Here is a 17184-nt window from a genome sequence, read left to right on the forward strand (position 1 = left end):
GATAGAGACATATATACACACATATATACATATAGATACATATACACAAGCATAGATACATATAAACATACATATATATAATATACATACATATAGATACATATACAAAATACATAGATACATACACACATATACATAATAAGACACATAATAATAAAAAAACATATATATAAAAATACTATATATAACACTAACATACAAAACAACACAACATAAAATATAACAATAATAAATAAATATATATAAAATATATAATGAAATAAATATAAGAGAGACAGAGACAGAGAGAAGAGAGAGAGAGAGACAGAGAGAGAGAGACAGAGAGACAGAGAGAGAGAGAGAGAGAGAGAGAGAGAGAGAGAGAGACAGAGAGAGAGAGAGAGAGAGAGAGAGAGAGGAAGTAGCAGCCTGTGTGCAGCGAGGGAGTGGCCGGACGTATAAAAGACAGCTTCTCTTCCTTCTTTCTGCATTTCACTCTGCTTCTCTTCCTGCAACCTGAGACAGCACCTGCACAGGTGAGATACACACACACACACACACACACAGACACACACACACACACACACACACACACACACACACACACACACACACACAGACACTGATTTCTCCTCTGTGAGTTGTGCAGCTAAAAATTACACAAAATGTAAATGAGGTTTGGTTTGACTTCCTACTTCTTGTGTGTGTGTGTGTATTTGTGTGTGTGTGTGTGTATTTGTGTGTGTGTGTGTGTGTATTTGTGTGTGTGTGTGTGTGTTGACAGTCATGTCGTGGCAGGCGTACGTAGACTCCCTGACAGGTCCTGACTCCAGCGGGAATAAAACCATCGAGGACGCCGCGATCTGCGGGTTAGCAGCCGGAGCAGAGAGCATCTGGGCCAGCTCACCGGGCCTCAGCTCCCTGACGGTACACACACACACACACACACACACACACACACACACACACACACACACACACACACACACACACACACACACACACACACACAGACACAAACACACACACACACACACACACACACACACCAACCAAGTCTTAACCCTCAAACAGCCCTTTAAACTTGTGGGGTCCAGCATTTTGGCCCCACAAAGCTGTCGGGACCCCACAAGTATACTGTATTCCCCGGTTTTTGGACCCCACGAGTATAGTTAAACAAGAACACACACACACACAGCTTGAGGCAGGGAAACTCTGTACAACATGACTGTGTGTGTGTGTGTTTTGGATCACATGTTTGGTTGTCACGCTGTAAGAAAAGTCTGCAGGAAGATGTTAAAGTTATTCAAGTTTCAGGGTGAGACACTTCCTTCTTCACACTCTCTGTCATTCTGCCTGTCTGTCTGTCTGCCTGTCTGCCTGTCTGCCTGTCTCTCTGTCTGTCTGTCTGTGTGTGTGTGTCTCTCTGTCTGTCTCTCTGTCTCTCTCTCTGTCTGTCTGTCTCTCTTTCTGTCTGTCTGTCTCTCCCTCTGTCTGTCTGTCTGTCTCTCTCTGTCAGTCTGTCTGCCTGTCTGTCTCTCTGAGACTTGTTTCAAGACTTTAGAAGAGTGTAAGCTAGTTGTTATCAGATTAGTTTTCTGCAGTGTTGCACCAAGCTGCAGCAGCCTTCCTCTTCTTCTCTTGTTTGGGCGTGTTCAGTTTGTCGCTCGGCTGGTTCCCGCTCCGTCAGATGGGTGGGGGGGGGGGGTGGGGGGGTGGAGCAGCAACAGGAAGAAGAGCTTTACTTTACTTTAAAAACTCACAGAGTAGCAGTAATACTCATAATATTACAGTATAACTAAAAGACTAAATTAGACGTCCTCACAAAGCTCAAAGGTCCCCACTACATATGTTCAAACAGAAGCCGGTCCTCACAAACACACACACACACACAGACAGACACACACACACACACACACACACACACACAGACACACACACACACACTAGCACACGTGCACACACACTGCGAGCGACTTTCTCTGCAGCCTGATAATCGAGATACTTTCACATTGATTGAAACTTGTATTTTAATAATTTTTGTACTTAAACTTTAACGATTTTTTTAGGCTATTTTTTAAAAGACTCTTTGACACGTTGAACCGTTTCAATACATTCCTGCTGAGTCGAGTTAAAACACGTCTGCATGCTAGTCATAACCACTAGTCATAACTCAACTCACCTCTTGGCCACTGCCCAGGTGCTCTTGAGCAAGGCACTGAACCCCCAATTGCTCGGGGCACCTTTCCATGTGCAGCTCCCCCGCCACTCTGACATCTCTCTCCATTAGTGCATGTAGAGGTACTGAGCGAGTGTGTGTGTAATTCAGGCCTGTGTGTAATATGTGTGTAATAGTGAGTGAAAAACATTGTAATTTCCCTTTGTGGGATTAATAAATTATAAATTATTATTATTACATTAACAAAAACTTAACTTATATCATCTTCTGTCCTCTGACTCAACACATTTTAAATATGAATATACTTTTATAGACAGCTTTCTGGAGCTCAGAGTCAGAAATGTTAAATTATCTTCAGTCCTCTCGACTCCAACCATAGAAACGCATTCCTGCAGAGTCGAGTTAAGACGCGTCTGAGAGGAATATTTGTGCAGAGTGGTGACAGAAACATGACTTAATGATTGATTTATGGTCACTTTTCTACTTTTTGTGCAAAAGATTTCATGTCTTTGCTGCAGAAATGTTCATAAAAACAATAATTTCACTTCATCTTTTTCTGTAGATCAGAGGCAGAGAAGTTCAATAACTGACTCTCTGGGTCTTTGGGGGTTTTTTTGGGGTCGAGTTAAAACATGTCTCAGAGAAAAGGAAAGACACAAAACTTCCAGAAAGAGACACACAAGGTGTGAGAGAAAAGGGCGTGCTAAGTGATCTTTATTCAGTTTTCTGTTTTGTGCAAAAGATTGGTGTCTTTTCTGCAGAAATGTTTAGCAAAAGAAAACATGCATTTTAATCCTTTAACGTCATGTTTTAGACACATTAAGACTTCAAACACTTCTCTAAGATTAGGATGATTGTTGTGAACTTTCAGCTGAAACATGGCTGCTGTCAGACAAACTAACAACTCAGTTTCATTGCAGCTTTAAAAAGAGGTCAAATCTTTAATATAATAAGTAATTGGGGCGAAACAAATTCAGATTAGAAGCAACGAGGAAGAACAAGTCGAATACAGGGCCTCAAACGCAGACAAAAAGGTTGAAAATAGGGATAAAAAAGTACAAGAATGTGGGTTTAAGATGTAGATTTAAGGCTGCAAAAAGTACAAGAATGTGGCTGTAAGATGTAGATTTAAGGCTGTGGGTCAGAGACAGACATTTAGAGTTAAAGATGTTGAAATATTTCAACATATTTCTGCAGAAGGCGTGTGTTGAGGCGAGTTAAAACAAGTCTGACTGGTGGACATCTTCTGCAGCGTGGGAGTTATATTTAATTCACCATGAAGCTGACTTTAGATTAAATCTTTCTTTAAGTTATCTGTGCGGATTCTGTCGACGTGTTTCCAGAGAAGTAGCGGCTGGTTTTTTATAATGTGAGAAAAGTATTTTTCCGAGCGTCGTTTCCGGTACGTTTGTGTGTTCTGTTTCTGTGGCTTTCTGAGCGCCGCTTTGACTACCTTATAAGGCCACGGGGTCGACACAGAGCGCCAGATAATACAGGAAGTAGAGGCGCGTCTTCTCACTTCTTGTTTCTGTCACACACACACACACAACCACAGTCTACCTGAAGGCCTTTAATTTGATTGGCTGGGTGGTTTCAGGAAGTGGTTTTGTAGCTGTGTGTGTGTGTGTGTGTGTGTGTGTGTGTCGTGTCCTAACTTGTCCTCACATTCTTCTTCTTCTTGTTTTTCCTCCTGTAGCTCAGTTCAGACTAAAAGCACTGTGTTTTAAAATCTACTCCAGTAGTTTTATTCTGGTAGGTTTATGTGGGCATTTTATTTTGAAATGTTTCCTTCATTTCCTGCATTCTGCTTTAAGCTGTAAAACACCAAATTCATGTTAGAAATGTCTTTATTCAAACTAATCTGTTATGCAGCATATGATTTGACTTCCTCATTAAATGTTGCTGACACAGGATTCAAGAGATCAAACTCCCAGGCAGCATTCTTATATATATATATATATATATATATATATATATATATATATATATATATAAATGTCAAGTAAACGAACAACAGTGCTTTACAGGTAGAGCAGGGAAGGCAGAAACAGTATGCCCTAAAGATACATAATATACATAAATGTGCAAGGTACCATGCAACTCATGGTCAATAATCCTCATTTATATGATTATTAGTTTATACATTTTTTTGTTTTAAAAAATATCTGAAATTATGAATTAGTTGAGAAAGTGAAAGTTAAGATTACAGAAACGCATGTTGATGGATAATCACAGACTGTCAAAGTTAAACCAGGATGCTGTGTTGAGACCATTTAAAAAAAGATTTAAAAGCTACAAAATTAAATATCACACCCAAAGTTGTATAAAAAGTAGTGAACTGATCATTAATTTGACCTTGGAAGAGCGTTTTATGGCACCATCAATGATATTTTTGGGCAATTTGGTTGAAAAAAACTAACTTCTATATATTTCTGATATAGAAGCTTTAAAAACAAGTTACCTGAGTACAACATGTGGGTTAAATGTGCAGTTTTTTACATCAATTTTCAAAACGTGTCTGTGTTCTTCGCCTACTAGGCCGGTGTGATAACCTGCAGTAAAAATATCACAGTTTCACGGTATTACGGTATTGCAATTACAGCTCTAAATGTAATTTTATTTTGTAACACACTGCACACTGGCAGGGAGACTGGTTTCTAGACTGCAGTTTCTCTGCTTGAAGACTGATTTAAAACAGCTCATACTCATATCTTAGGATCGCTATGACGGGAAATGTGAATGGTTTCGAAACCGTGACTTGAAGCCGGTAACCGGGCCATGCCTACCGCGAAGTCGAGATGAAAGTCAAAACCTTTCAAGATGAAACGAGACACAGTTTAGAAAATCTGCTGCACATCACCATTAACTTTTATGATTGAAATGTCAGAATCTTTGTGAAAACGGTGTAAGTGGGGTTTAACAACAAATTAGTTCTTAAGAACGTTTGGTGAAGAAGGTTCAGAAACATATTACATATTTTTAATTTTTTTTTTCTACTTTTTTTGCCTGACAGGAAGTCAGTATAATTCATAATAATAATATTTTTACGAATACATGTTTAAGGACTTTAGGATGAACAGAAACTCTCAACATTTTGCAGCAATGTTCAAAACATTAATTCTCCAGGCTGCTTTTCTCATTTGGGTCTAGACTAACACTGCACAATATATATATATATATTTTTTTTCATCATCATCGCATTATTGGCCTAGTGCAGCCAAGTACCCCCTGACCAGCGCAAAAGATTTTTGGTAGAATAAAAAGTCTTTATAAAGAGGTACAATATAGCGATGGCAGCCATAGATTCTCTAAACAACAGCCTTTTTTTTAACAAAAAGCACATTTCAATGCTACATTTCAAATGTTTAGAATCCACCCCTTAATTCATTCATTGTTATAGTATGATTATTTTAGGAATTATGCATGACATATTTTTAAATTAGCATTTTGCTAAACTTTCACATACCCTACCCCTGCAGTCCTCCAGAGTACCCCTAGGGGGACACATACCCCCATTTGAGAAACACTGGCCTAGTGGATGAAATTAAGCTTTGTTGCTAAAAGTTGCAATTTTGGTAATTTAAGTAATTAGCATAATATGCTAATTAAGACACTAGACACTGCAGGTGTGAATAGGGTTAAAAAATTAACTGAAATTTATTGAATATTTTTCTGGTGCAGGATATAAAATCCTGTATTCCAGACTCAAGCATCACAAAACAGATATATATATATACATATAATTACTCAACATGTTAAAAAATGTGATATATATATATATATATATATATATTCACATTTTTTAACATGTTGCTTTCACAAAACACATTCATTTCATGATTGAATTTTTCTAACAAATCATTAATAAATTACATAAATTACTGACAAGCTTTATAATTATGCATTACACCTTTTGACAGGATAAATGCATCCAAGCTGTTCTTTGAATAATGAATTGAAGGGAAACGCACAACTTCTTGAGTGTGAAAAAATTATTTTTCTTTCCAGACAGGCATGTTCTCGGGTAAAGTTTTAAATAATTCTCATACCTGTTGCTCCAAAACTGAAAGATAGGCTCGACTGTCTATAAATGTAACATCTAAAACCTTTGACTCTAATATGTATACCCGGCTTTATCCAGCGTTCACTTTTCTGTTCTGGAAATATATGCAAATTAGCGCATATTTAATAAGAGAATGGCTCATATGCATATTTAAACTTTCAGAAAACTTGTAATACAAATTATTTTTGTCTTAATGTAAGTAATCAACTTGGGAAGTTTCAGGTTGATATCTAGAAATTAATTTTTTTTATCCCTATTCACCTGCAGTGTCTTGCAATTACTCAAATTGCCCAAAATGCAACTTGTTCTGGGTCTGAGAATTTTCCAGTAGACTGAAAGTGTTTCGACTTACTGTCCACAGTGAAGGTGACTTTCAACTGGACTGTTTTTTAATTTAATTAAAAAATTTTTTTACAATTTTTTAATTTTAAATATTTAAATAATAATAAAAAAAATGTAAGTGTCATCGTCTCTTATCTTTAACACAATGTCTGACCAGGATTTTATTTTGGGTTTCGCAGGCAGCTGCGAGGCTAACGTTAGCCAAGTTGATGTTGAAGATGAAATGAATGAAGAAATGATAACTTACTACAACATCTGTTTATTAAAATAAAAATATGAATGCAGTAAAAGTACTAATACAGACTTGCTGCATTCAAGACCTCAAGCCAGTAAAAGTATTATATTATACATAAATATTCATGTAGCTCAACTTTACTCCACTTTTATTCTTGAAATAATACGACTGATTTTTTCTAAAATGTTCAACTCTACTTTACTGGGCTTTTTGACATATTACAACTGTTTTTTTCTTGAAATATTTCAATAATTTTTCTCTCCCTGTCTCCCTGCCTGTCTGTCTCTCAGGCGGACCAGATAAAGAAGCTGGCCGGTAACTCCAGTGCCCTGCGCGAGTGCGGTCCGTCTATAGGGGAAATGAAGTGCATGCTGCTCACAGACGACTCTGAAAATCCCAGCAGCTACTGCATGCACCTGAAGGCCTCGAAGAACCACGGAGGCTTCAATATCTGCGTCGGCAAGGCCAAGACAGGTGAGACAGGTGGAGAGACAGGTAGAGAGACAAGGGAGGAGAGAGAGACAGGTAGACAGACTGGGGGGAGAGGGAGACAGGTAGACAGACTGGGGGGAGAGGGAGACAGGTAGAGAGACAAGGGAGGAGAGGGAGACAGGTAGACAGACGGGGGGGAGAGGGAGACAGGTAGACAGACTGGGGGGAGAGGGAGACAGGTAGACAGACAGGGGGAGAGGGAGACAGGTAGAGAGACAAGGGAGGAGAGGGAGACAGGTAGACAGACTGGGGGGAGAGGGAGACAGGTAGACAGACTGGGGGGAGAGAGAGACAGGCAGACAGACTGGGGGGAGAGGGAGACAGGTAGAGAGACAAGGGAGGAGAGAGAGACAGGTAGACAGACGGGGGAGAGGGGAGACAGGTAGACAGACAGGGGAGAGGGAGACAGGTAGACAGACTGGGGAGAGGGAGACAGGTAGACAGACTGGGGAGAGGGAGACAGGTAGACAGACAGGGGAGAGGGAGACAGGTAGAGAGACTGGGGGAGAGGGAGACAGGTAGACAGACAGGGGAGAGGGAGACAGGTAGACAGACAGGGGGAGAGGGAGACAGGTAGAGAGACAAGGGGAGAGGGAGACAGGTAGAGAGACAAGGGAGGAGAGGGAGAAATTCTGGGAGAAGTCAGATTTAAGAGTTTGAATGTCTCTGTTGTGTATCTTGTTTGAATTTAATTAACGTTTGACTGTCCTGTCTCACCCCTCTGTCTCTGTCTGTCTCTCTGTCTGTCTCACCCCTCTCTCTCTTTCTCTCTCTCTGTCTGTCTATGTCTCTCTCTGTCTGTCTGTCTGTCTGTCTCCACAGCTATGGTCATAGCTAAAGGTAAAGACGGCACTGCCGGTAACCAGGTGTCCACCCGGGTGTTCCCCATCGTTAAATACCTGCGAGACGCCGGCTACTGAGACCCCCCCCCCCTCCAGCCTTCCTCCAAACCAGACGACCCCCCACCCCTCCAGCCTTCCTCCAAACCAGACGACCCCCACCCCCTGCCTGTCGCTGTTTGGAGCCCATTTCATTATCTAGATTTATTTCTTTTTGCTGGAGTGTCAAACTCAGTTTCCCTTTACGGCCAAACTGGAGAATGAGAATCCCACCTCAGGCCTGACGTGTGTAGTTTAGTCTATCGATTTTATTTCATCGAGAAAGTCAAATATGTCCGGCTGTGTTACTGCACGTCTCACATGGTCTTCTCTCTTAACAGTTTGGACGACAAAAATGTCAAATATAATGCCAAAAAATTGTTGAATAGAAAAATAGCAAATAGGCGTAAACATTTTTTTTTTGATAAAAGTGACTAAAATGTAGGGTCACTAGGGCCGGATTTGAGTTTGACACACGAGTGCTTTAGAGTCTGCCATCAGGGAAATTAAACGTGTTGAGAGTTGTTTTCGTGTAACGAGTGAGTGGCGAGCGTGTGTGATTTAAACCGGACCGCGAGGAGCCAGTGTTACATTTTTATTTTTGTGTACAGTGGAGAGAGAGAGTCGGGCCAACGGTCCAATCAGCTCGCCCTGTCCCTTGTCAACAACATTAATAAAGGTTTATTACAATATCACATGTTCGTTCTCTGTATACTCTGTGTGTGTGTGTGTGTGTGAGGACCGACTGCTGTTTTAACCTACGTAGTGGGGACCTTCAGCTTTGTGAGGACGTCTGGTTTAATCTTTTAGTTATACTGTAATATTATGAGTATTACTACTGAATGGACCGTATTTATGTACTAGTATGCAGTCTTGTACTTGAAAGCAATACTTCTATCTTACCAGAAAATGACTTTGTAGAAGCTAAAGTTACTAAGAATATTACTTAATTTCAATTCAAGTTTATTCAAAGTGTTTTAAATTGTAACAGATACCAATACCACCTGGACCTGGAGTCCAGTACTGGTGCCTTTATTCAGTAGCCTACTATCTCTCTAGGGCAGGGGTCTCAAACTCAATTTACCTGGGGGCCGCTGGAGGCAGAGTCTGGGTGAGGCCGGGCCGCATCAGGTTTTCCACAAGAAAAGCTTTGTTAAAAAAATTCCAATCTTCTCAAATTCCTCTTTATTTTTATTATTTATATTCTTTTATCCCACCGCGTACGCATCACTTTGATTTACTTTGTCAGAGAGAGAGACCTCATATTAACTCTCTAAGTGCCATTGACGTGTATGTGTATGTATGAACCCCGGAGAGCCCCGGCCCAATTTAACCCCTCGGTTATATATATATATATATAACGAGAGCTATATATATGTATATACATTTATATAGCTCTCGTTATATATATATACTGTATATATAACGAGAGCTATATATATGTATATACATTTATATAGCTCTCAGTATATATATATAACGAGAGCTATATAAATGTATATACATTTATATAGCCCTCGTTATATATAACGAGAGCTATATATATTTATATACATTTATATAGCTCTCGATATATATATATAACGAGAGCTATATATATGTATATACATTTATATACATATATATATATATACGTATAATGTCCTGGGCAGCAACTTAAAATAAGTGAAGTGTTGTGAACGCAGCGCGTGTGCCCAATAGAAACGAGGCAGCCAGCCAGGCACAGAAGAAACCTCTCCATGGCAACGCTTCTGTAACTTTCACTCATTGAGGAATGTTTCTCTGCTTGCATCAAGCCCGGCCGATGTCCCGCCCCCGAGAGCCATATACCCCACCGTGATTGGTGGGTTCGTTCAGCTCCGCACACAACACTGTAAAGTACCATACGTATCAAACTCGTGGGCCGCACTAACATTAAACTTTCATATTAAGGCGGGGGCCACAAGCTATCATCCCGCGGGCAGCAATTGGCCCGCGGGCCACGAGTTTGAGATCCCTGCTCTAGGGAGATATCATGTCAAAAAATCACTACACAACGTAACTATGTATTAAAAACCATTTTCAATGAATAGATAGATAGATATTTATTGATACAGCAGCAAAATATCAGTCACACAGCACAGAATATACATAAAATACTACGATACCATATACATGAAATAATAATAAGATAGAATACAAGAACAAAATAAGCTTTTAAGTTTATATTTAAAACAAGCTGCGTCTGTTATAGTGCGGGGGTCAGGGGGGCAACTGCAAAAGCGCGATCGCCCCAGTGTTTGTACCTCGAGCTCGGGACAACATTGATTGGAGCAATGACCGGTTGTTTTTACGAACAGTTAAAATCTCAAAAAGGTACGCTAAGGTCAGGCCATTAATGACCTTAAAAACAAACATTAAAATTTTAAAATAGATTCTAAAATGCACCGAGAGCCAACGGAGAGAGCAGAGAACAGGTGTTACAAATATAACTACTACCATCAAGTCTTGTATTAAGTACTTGTAAGTGCTAAAGTATTTTTTACTAGAGTAAAAGTAAAAGTATCTTACCCGTGACCTGTTGGATTATAACTTGAGTAATAGTCTGTAAGTATCTGATATTTACTGTACTTTAAGTAGCCTATCAAAAGTAATTTTCTAATATATTTTAGTATAAAACACTTTTTTGCCAAACCTGCTTTTTGCAGTTTTACTAAAGCTACGTTCAGAGTGCAGGCAAAAGTGGCCCAAATCAGATTTTTTGGGGGGTCAAGTGACCAGGTCAGACTTCTTCAGCAATAGTGTGAACACTCAAATCAGATGTAGACCACCTCCATATGTGGTCCTGAATCAGACCCAGGTCTGATGGTTTTCAACGCGGCCGCAGTGTGAACAACCAAGGAGAATTTAATGCGACTTTTACGTCAATCTACATCGACATTTATCACAATTATGCGCCTGTGGGAGTTAGCCCCTGTAGACACTGATTGTAACATTAAAAACTACACTAGACTACAGAATGGAGACCAGTGATGGAGCAAGATGGAGGGAGAGGGAGGTGTTAGACCTCATTAGTGTCTGGGGAGATACTTCAATTCAATCAAAACTAGAAGTATCATACCATAACCGCTCCGTTTTTTTAAAGAATAGCAAACACAATGTAAGAACGAGAGGGGCAAAGGGGGGGGGGGCTTTAAAAAAAAAAAAGAAAGGACAAAAAAAAAAAAAAAAAAAAAAAAAAAAAAAAAAAAAAAAAAAAAGAAACCAAGATAGGGGGGGGGGGGGGGGGGGGGGGCCCCGCGGGGGGGGGGGGGGGGGGGGTCCCCCCCTCTTCTTATTCTAAAAAAAAAAAAAAAAAAAAAAAAAAAAAAAAAACGAAGGGGCCTGTTTTTTTTTGTTGGTGGAGGTTGTTTTTTTTTTGTGGGGTGTGGGTGGCCCGCCCCAAAAAAAAAATGATTATGCGATCGTATAATCTTATATAATCCCCAGACCAACAGGATAAAATGTGGGTGGGGAAAGTGAAAGAGCAGAGCTTGTCCCTCCCTCATTACCACCACTGAGGTGCCCTTGAGCAAGGCCCTTAACCTCCAACCGCTCCAGTGGAGCTGCTCAGTGGCCAGCAGATCAGTCTGTGGTGGTACTGGGCAGCTTCCAGGTATGAATGTGATCAGATCAGACTGTGGTGGTACTGGGCAGCTTCCAGTATGAATGTGATCAGATCAGACTGTGGTGGTACTGGGCAGCTTCCAGTATGAATGTGATCAGATCAGACTGTGGTGGTACGGGCCGTGAATGTGGTCAGATCAGACTGTGGTGGTACGCAGCTCAGAGAATGTGACAAAGACTGTGGTGGTACTGGGCGTTCAGTAGAATGTGAGCTGTGGTTGTACTGGGCAGCTTCCAGTATGAATGTGGTCAGATCAGACTGTGGTGGTACTGGGCAGCTTCCAGGTATGATGTGATCAGATCAGACTGTGGTGGTACTGGGCAGCTTCCAGGTATGAATGTGGTCAGATCAGACTGTGGTGGTAATTGGGCAGCTTCCGGTATGAATGTGGTCAGATCAGACTTGTGGTTGTACTGGGCAGCTTCCAGTATGAATGTGATCAGATCAGACTGTGGTGGTACTGGGCAGCTTCCAGTATGAATGTGATCAGATCAGACTGTGGTTGTACTGGGCAGCTTCCAGTATGAATGTGATCAGATCAGACTGTGATGGTACTGGGCAGCTTCCAGTATGAATGTGATCAGGTCAGACTGTGGTGGTACTGGGCAGCTTCCAGGTATGAATGTGGTCAGATCAGACTGTGGTTGTACTGGGCAGCTTCCAGTATGAATGTGGTCAGATCAGACTGTGGTTGTACTGGGCAGCTTCCAGTATGAATGTGGTCAGATCAGACTGTGGTGGTACTGGGCAGCTTCCAGTATGAATGTGGAACTGTGTGAATGTAACCGGTCATTGTTGCAAATGAGAAGTTCTTCTCAATCGACTTACCTGGATAAATAAATGTAAAAAAAATAATTAAATTAATGAAATACTACTAGTAGTGACAGTTACTGCTCCACAGGTCAAATAGACACACACACACACACACACAGAGACACACACACAGAGAGACCCACACACACGCCATCTGTTTAACTGCATTCTCATTGGACCTCAAGTTCATTATGGCTAGAGCTGCACCGATTACAACTTTCTAGGCTGATTCCGACACTCTGCATCTTTTCCTGCAACCTGAGACAGACACACACACACATAGACACAGACACACACACACACACACATAGACACACACATAGACACACACACACATAGACACAGACACACACACACACACACATAGACACACACATAGACACACACACACACACATAGAACACACACACACACATAGACACACACATAGACACACACATAGACACACACACACATAGACACACATAGACACACACATAGACACACACACACACACACACACACACACACACACACATAGACACAGAACATAGACACAGACACACACACACACACACACACACATAGACACAGACACATAGACACAGACACACACACACACACACATAGACACACACACACATAGACACACACATAGAACACACACACATAGACACACAATAACACACATAGACACACATAGACACACACATAGACACACACACACATAGACACACATAGACACACATAGATAAACAACACAACACAAACAAAATACATAGACACACACATAGACACACACACACATAGACACAGAACACACTAATAACAATACCAATAATAATAACACACATAACAAAAAAAAAAAATACACAATAAAATAAACACAACAACAAAAAAAAAAACAAAAAATAATAATAAAACACAATCAAATACACAAAAAAAAAAAACATACAATAATATAAACAAAAATACATCAAATAAATCACACATCAATCAATACAATCATATATCACATAATAATCAAAAAAATCATCATATCACACATAAAAAAAATCATAATCACATAACACATAAACAACATATAATAATACATAATACATCAATAATACACAACATCACACATCATCATCAACAATAAACAAAACATCAATACATAACATCAATAATACAATTATATACATCATACACATTACAACACAATAATAATAATAACAATACACATAACATCATCATCAATATCATCAATCAATCATCACATCAATACATCAATACATAACAAAACACAATAATACAAACAATAATAACAAATACCACACATCAATACCACATAACACACACAATAACAATACAATAACATACACACAAAACACAATCACATCAACATCATAACACATAAAAATGAACAACACCTTTGTTGTGTAAAGACATAAAAAAGAGCCACGCCACGCACCACACATTAACACACACCCACAACAGTGTGTAACCGGCCTAAGTCAGCTCTGTGCAGCGCCACATGAACCTAATGAAAGATGTTTTCAGCTTGCTACGCTGCCACCAAGTGGCCAGAATATAAAATACATACAGCTTTACCTCTCAGTCACCTGATTTAATGCTGCGAGTCTGTTGATATTCGGTAGGTTGATTGTAATGTCAGTAATGTCTTCATGTCAGTGCTTTCAACGTTAAACAATTGGAAAGTTGCGACCATTTACAGTGTCGTGAACATAACCAGTTCTATAAGCCTGGCCATACACATCGACACAGTGAGACACACATATGGTACTGGTCAAAGAAAGGTCAGTTTCAAGGGTTAACCTCAGGTTTTCTAACAAAACATCAGCTTCTTTCAGTGACTCTACACTAACAAGATAGGCATTGGTCACTTCTATTTTCTTAGATATATTATCACAATGCTTATAGTGACACATCTGTTGAATCTGATGTTTGAAAGCCAATGTCTTTGACACGTTTAAAGTTACAAACTGCATGTGCTAGACTTTTAAATGGATTGTGCTTGGCTTCAAATCGCATGCACCAAAGTTTAGACAGATTTTTGTCATAAAGCAGTCTGAAGAGAGTATGGTGCTCTTTTATCAGTTCTTTTAGGTATACAGCAAGCCCATTTGTAACAACTGGTGCAAAGATGATGCTGCACATTTCCCTAAGTAGAATAAATAAATGCCAATGTTGACTGTTTCTGTCTACAAGACCTCCTAATAAAAAGTGCAAGACCAGTAAAAGGCCCCACATTTGAGATGCCGTCTGTTTAACTGCATTCTCATTGGACCTCAAGTTCATTATGGCTAGAGCTGCACCGATTACAATTTCCAATTTTCTTTGAGTTAACCACTTTACAGCACACGCAAATATGTATTTTCTATCTTTTCTTTAATAAAACATGTGTTGACCAGATAATGGATCACTATAAAATACAACTATATAAATGACTCCTGGTGTGGGACATCCACACACATCTAAAGAGCAACGTTAGAACCATTTCCTTCTTCTCACATCCAGTACCACACTAAAGAGATGTGATTCTGGTTCTTGGTGTGGTCCCTCCACGCCCTGCTGTCTCCTTGCAGGTGTTGCATATTGTTAACTTGTTATCTTCTGACCATACACACACACACACACACACACACACACACACACACACACACACACACACACACACACAACAGCTGAAGAATGTCCAAACACACACACACACACACACACACACACACACACACACACACACACACACGCTGAAGAATGTCCAAACACACACACACACACACACACACACACACACACACACACACACACACACACACACACACATAGAGACACACACACACACACACACACACACACACACACACATAGAGACACACACACACACACACACACACACACACACACACACACACACACACATAGACACACACACACACACACACACACACACACACGCTGAAGAATGTCCAAACACACACACACACACACACACACACACACACACACACACGCTGAAGAATGTCCAAACACACACACACACACACACACACACACATCACACACACACACACACACACACACACACGCTGAAGAATGTCCAAACACACACACACACACAAACACACACACACACACACACACACACACACACACACACACACACACACACACACACACACACACACACGCTGAGTAATGTCCAAACAGCTGACATGTTGCAGGTTAACTCACCAGGTTCCTACCTGTGGGAGAACAGACACGCTCATAATCACGAACGGCTACCACACACGGCGAAAGTTGAGAGAAAGGAGAAAGAGCGCAGTGCCTGTCGTGCCGTACCCCGTGTCGTACGCCCGCTGCCGCATGCCTTCTTCGAAGTGCGGTGGCCCTGAGAACGCACAAACTCCTGTTTCAATTACCCAGAGTTAATCTCGCGCAGCTCGCCGGTCATGGCCGAGCACCGGCCAATCACGGTCACCGGCCGTTCTATCGGTGCATCTCTAATTATGACACTTGGTTTGTTTTTTACATTTCCATATCCATACTGAAAACTTGAAATTCGGTCTTTGAGCTGTTCCAAAGTAATCAGCTTCTCCTCATTAATAAAATGGCGCAGCATTAATTCTACCTCTAAAGGGGGCTGCTCCTTCAAGTATATCCTTCAAGGGCCACACTGGAAACTAAGAATGGCATAAATAAATAGATCCAGTATTAGGGGACCACTAAGGTCTATATAAAAGAGACTTCAGATACAGTATTAGGGGACCACTAAGGTCTATATAAAAGAGACTTCAGATACAGTATTAGGGGACCACTAAGGTCTATATAAAAGAGACTTCAGATACAGTATTAGGGGACCACTAAGGTCTATATAAAAGAGACTTCAGATACAGTATTAGGGGACCACTAAGGTATATAAAAGAGACTTCAGATACAGTATTAGGGGACCACTAAGGTCTATATAAAAGAGACTCCAGATACAGTATTAGGGGACCACTAAGGTCTATATAAAAGAGACTTCAGATACAGTATTAGGGGACCACTAAGGTCTATATAAAAGAGAGTTCAGATACAGTATTAGGGGACCACTAAGGTCATATAAAAAAGAGACTTCAGATACAGTATTAGGGGACCACTAAGGTCTATATAAAAGAGACTTCAGATACAGTATTAGGGGACCACTCATAGGCCATATATAAAAGAGACTTCAGATACAGTATTAAGGGACCACTAAGGTCTATATAAAAGAGACTTCAGATACAGTATTAGGGGACCACTAAGGCCTATATAAAATAGACTTCAGACACAGTATTAGGGGACCACTAAGGTCTATATAAAAGAGAGTTCAGATACAGTATTAGGGGACCACTAAGGTCTATATAAAAGAGACTTCAGATACAGTATTAGGGGACCACTAAGGCCTATATAAAAGAGACTTCAGATACAGTATTAGGGACCACTAAGGCCTATATATAAAAGAGACTTCAGATACAGTATTAGAGGACCACTAAGGCCTCATATAAAAGAGACTTCAGATACAGTATTAGGGACCACTAAGGTCTATATAAAAGA

The 17184-nt window shown here is 40.3% G+C and overlaps 1 protein-coding gene across 1 annotated transcript; it reads left to right on the plus strand.

The window, feature by feature from the left end:
- The first annotated feature begins 357 nt into the window (after positions 1–357).
- LOC120573353 (profilin-2-like) lies at positions 358–8214 on the plus strand. The gene is made up of 4 exons (XM_039823046.1): positions 358–515; positions 764–906; positions 7089–7272; positions 8113–8214. Exons 2-4 carry the CDS (start codon positions 766–768, stop codon positions 8208–8210), a joined length of 423 nt encoding a protein of 140 aa, XP_039678980.1. The 5' UTR covers positions 358–515; positions 764–765; the 3' UTR covers positions 8211–8214.
- Positions 8215–17184: the final 8970 nt, after the last annotated feature.

This window comes from Perca fluviatilis, chromosome 14 (assembly GCF_010015445.1).
Source record: "Perca fluviatilis chromosome 14, GENO_Pfluv_1.0, whole genome shotgun sequence".
In the NCBI taxonomy this organism is placed as follows: Eukaryota; Metazoa; Chordata; class Actinopteri; order Perciformes; family Percidae; genus Perca; species Perca fluviatilis.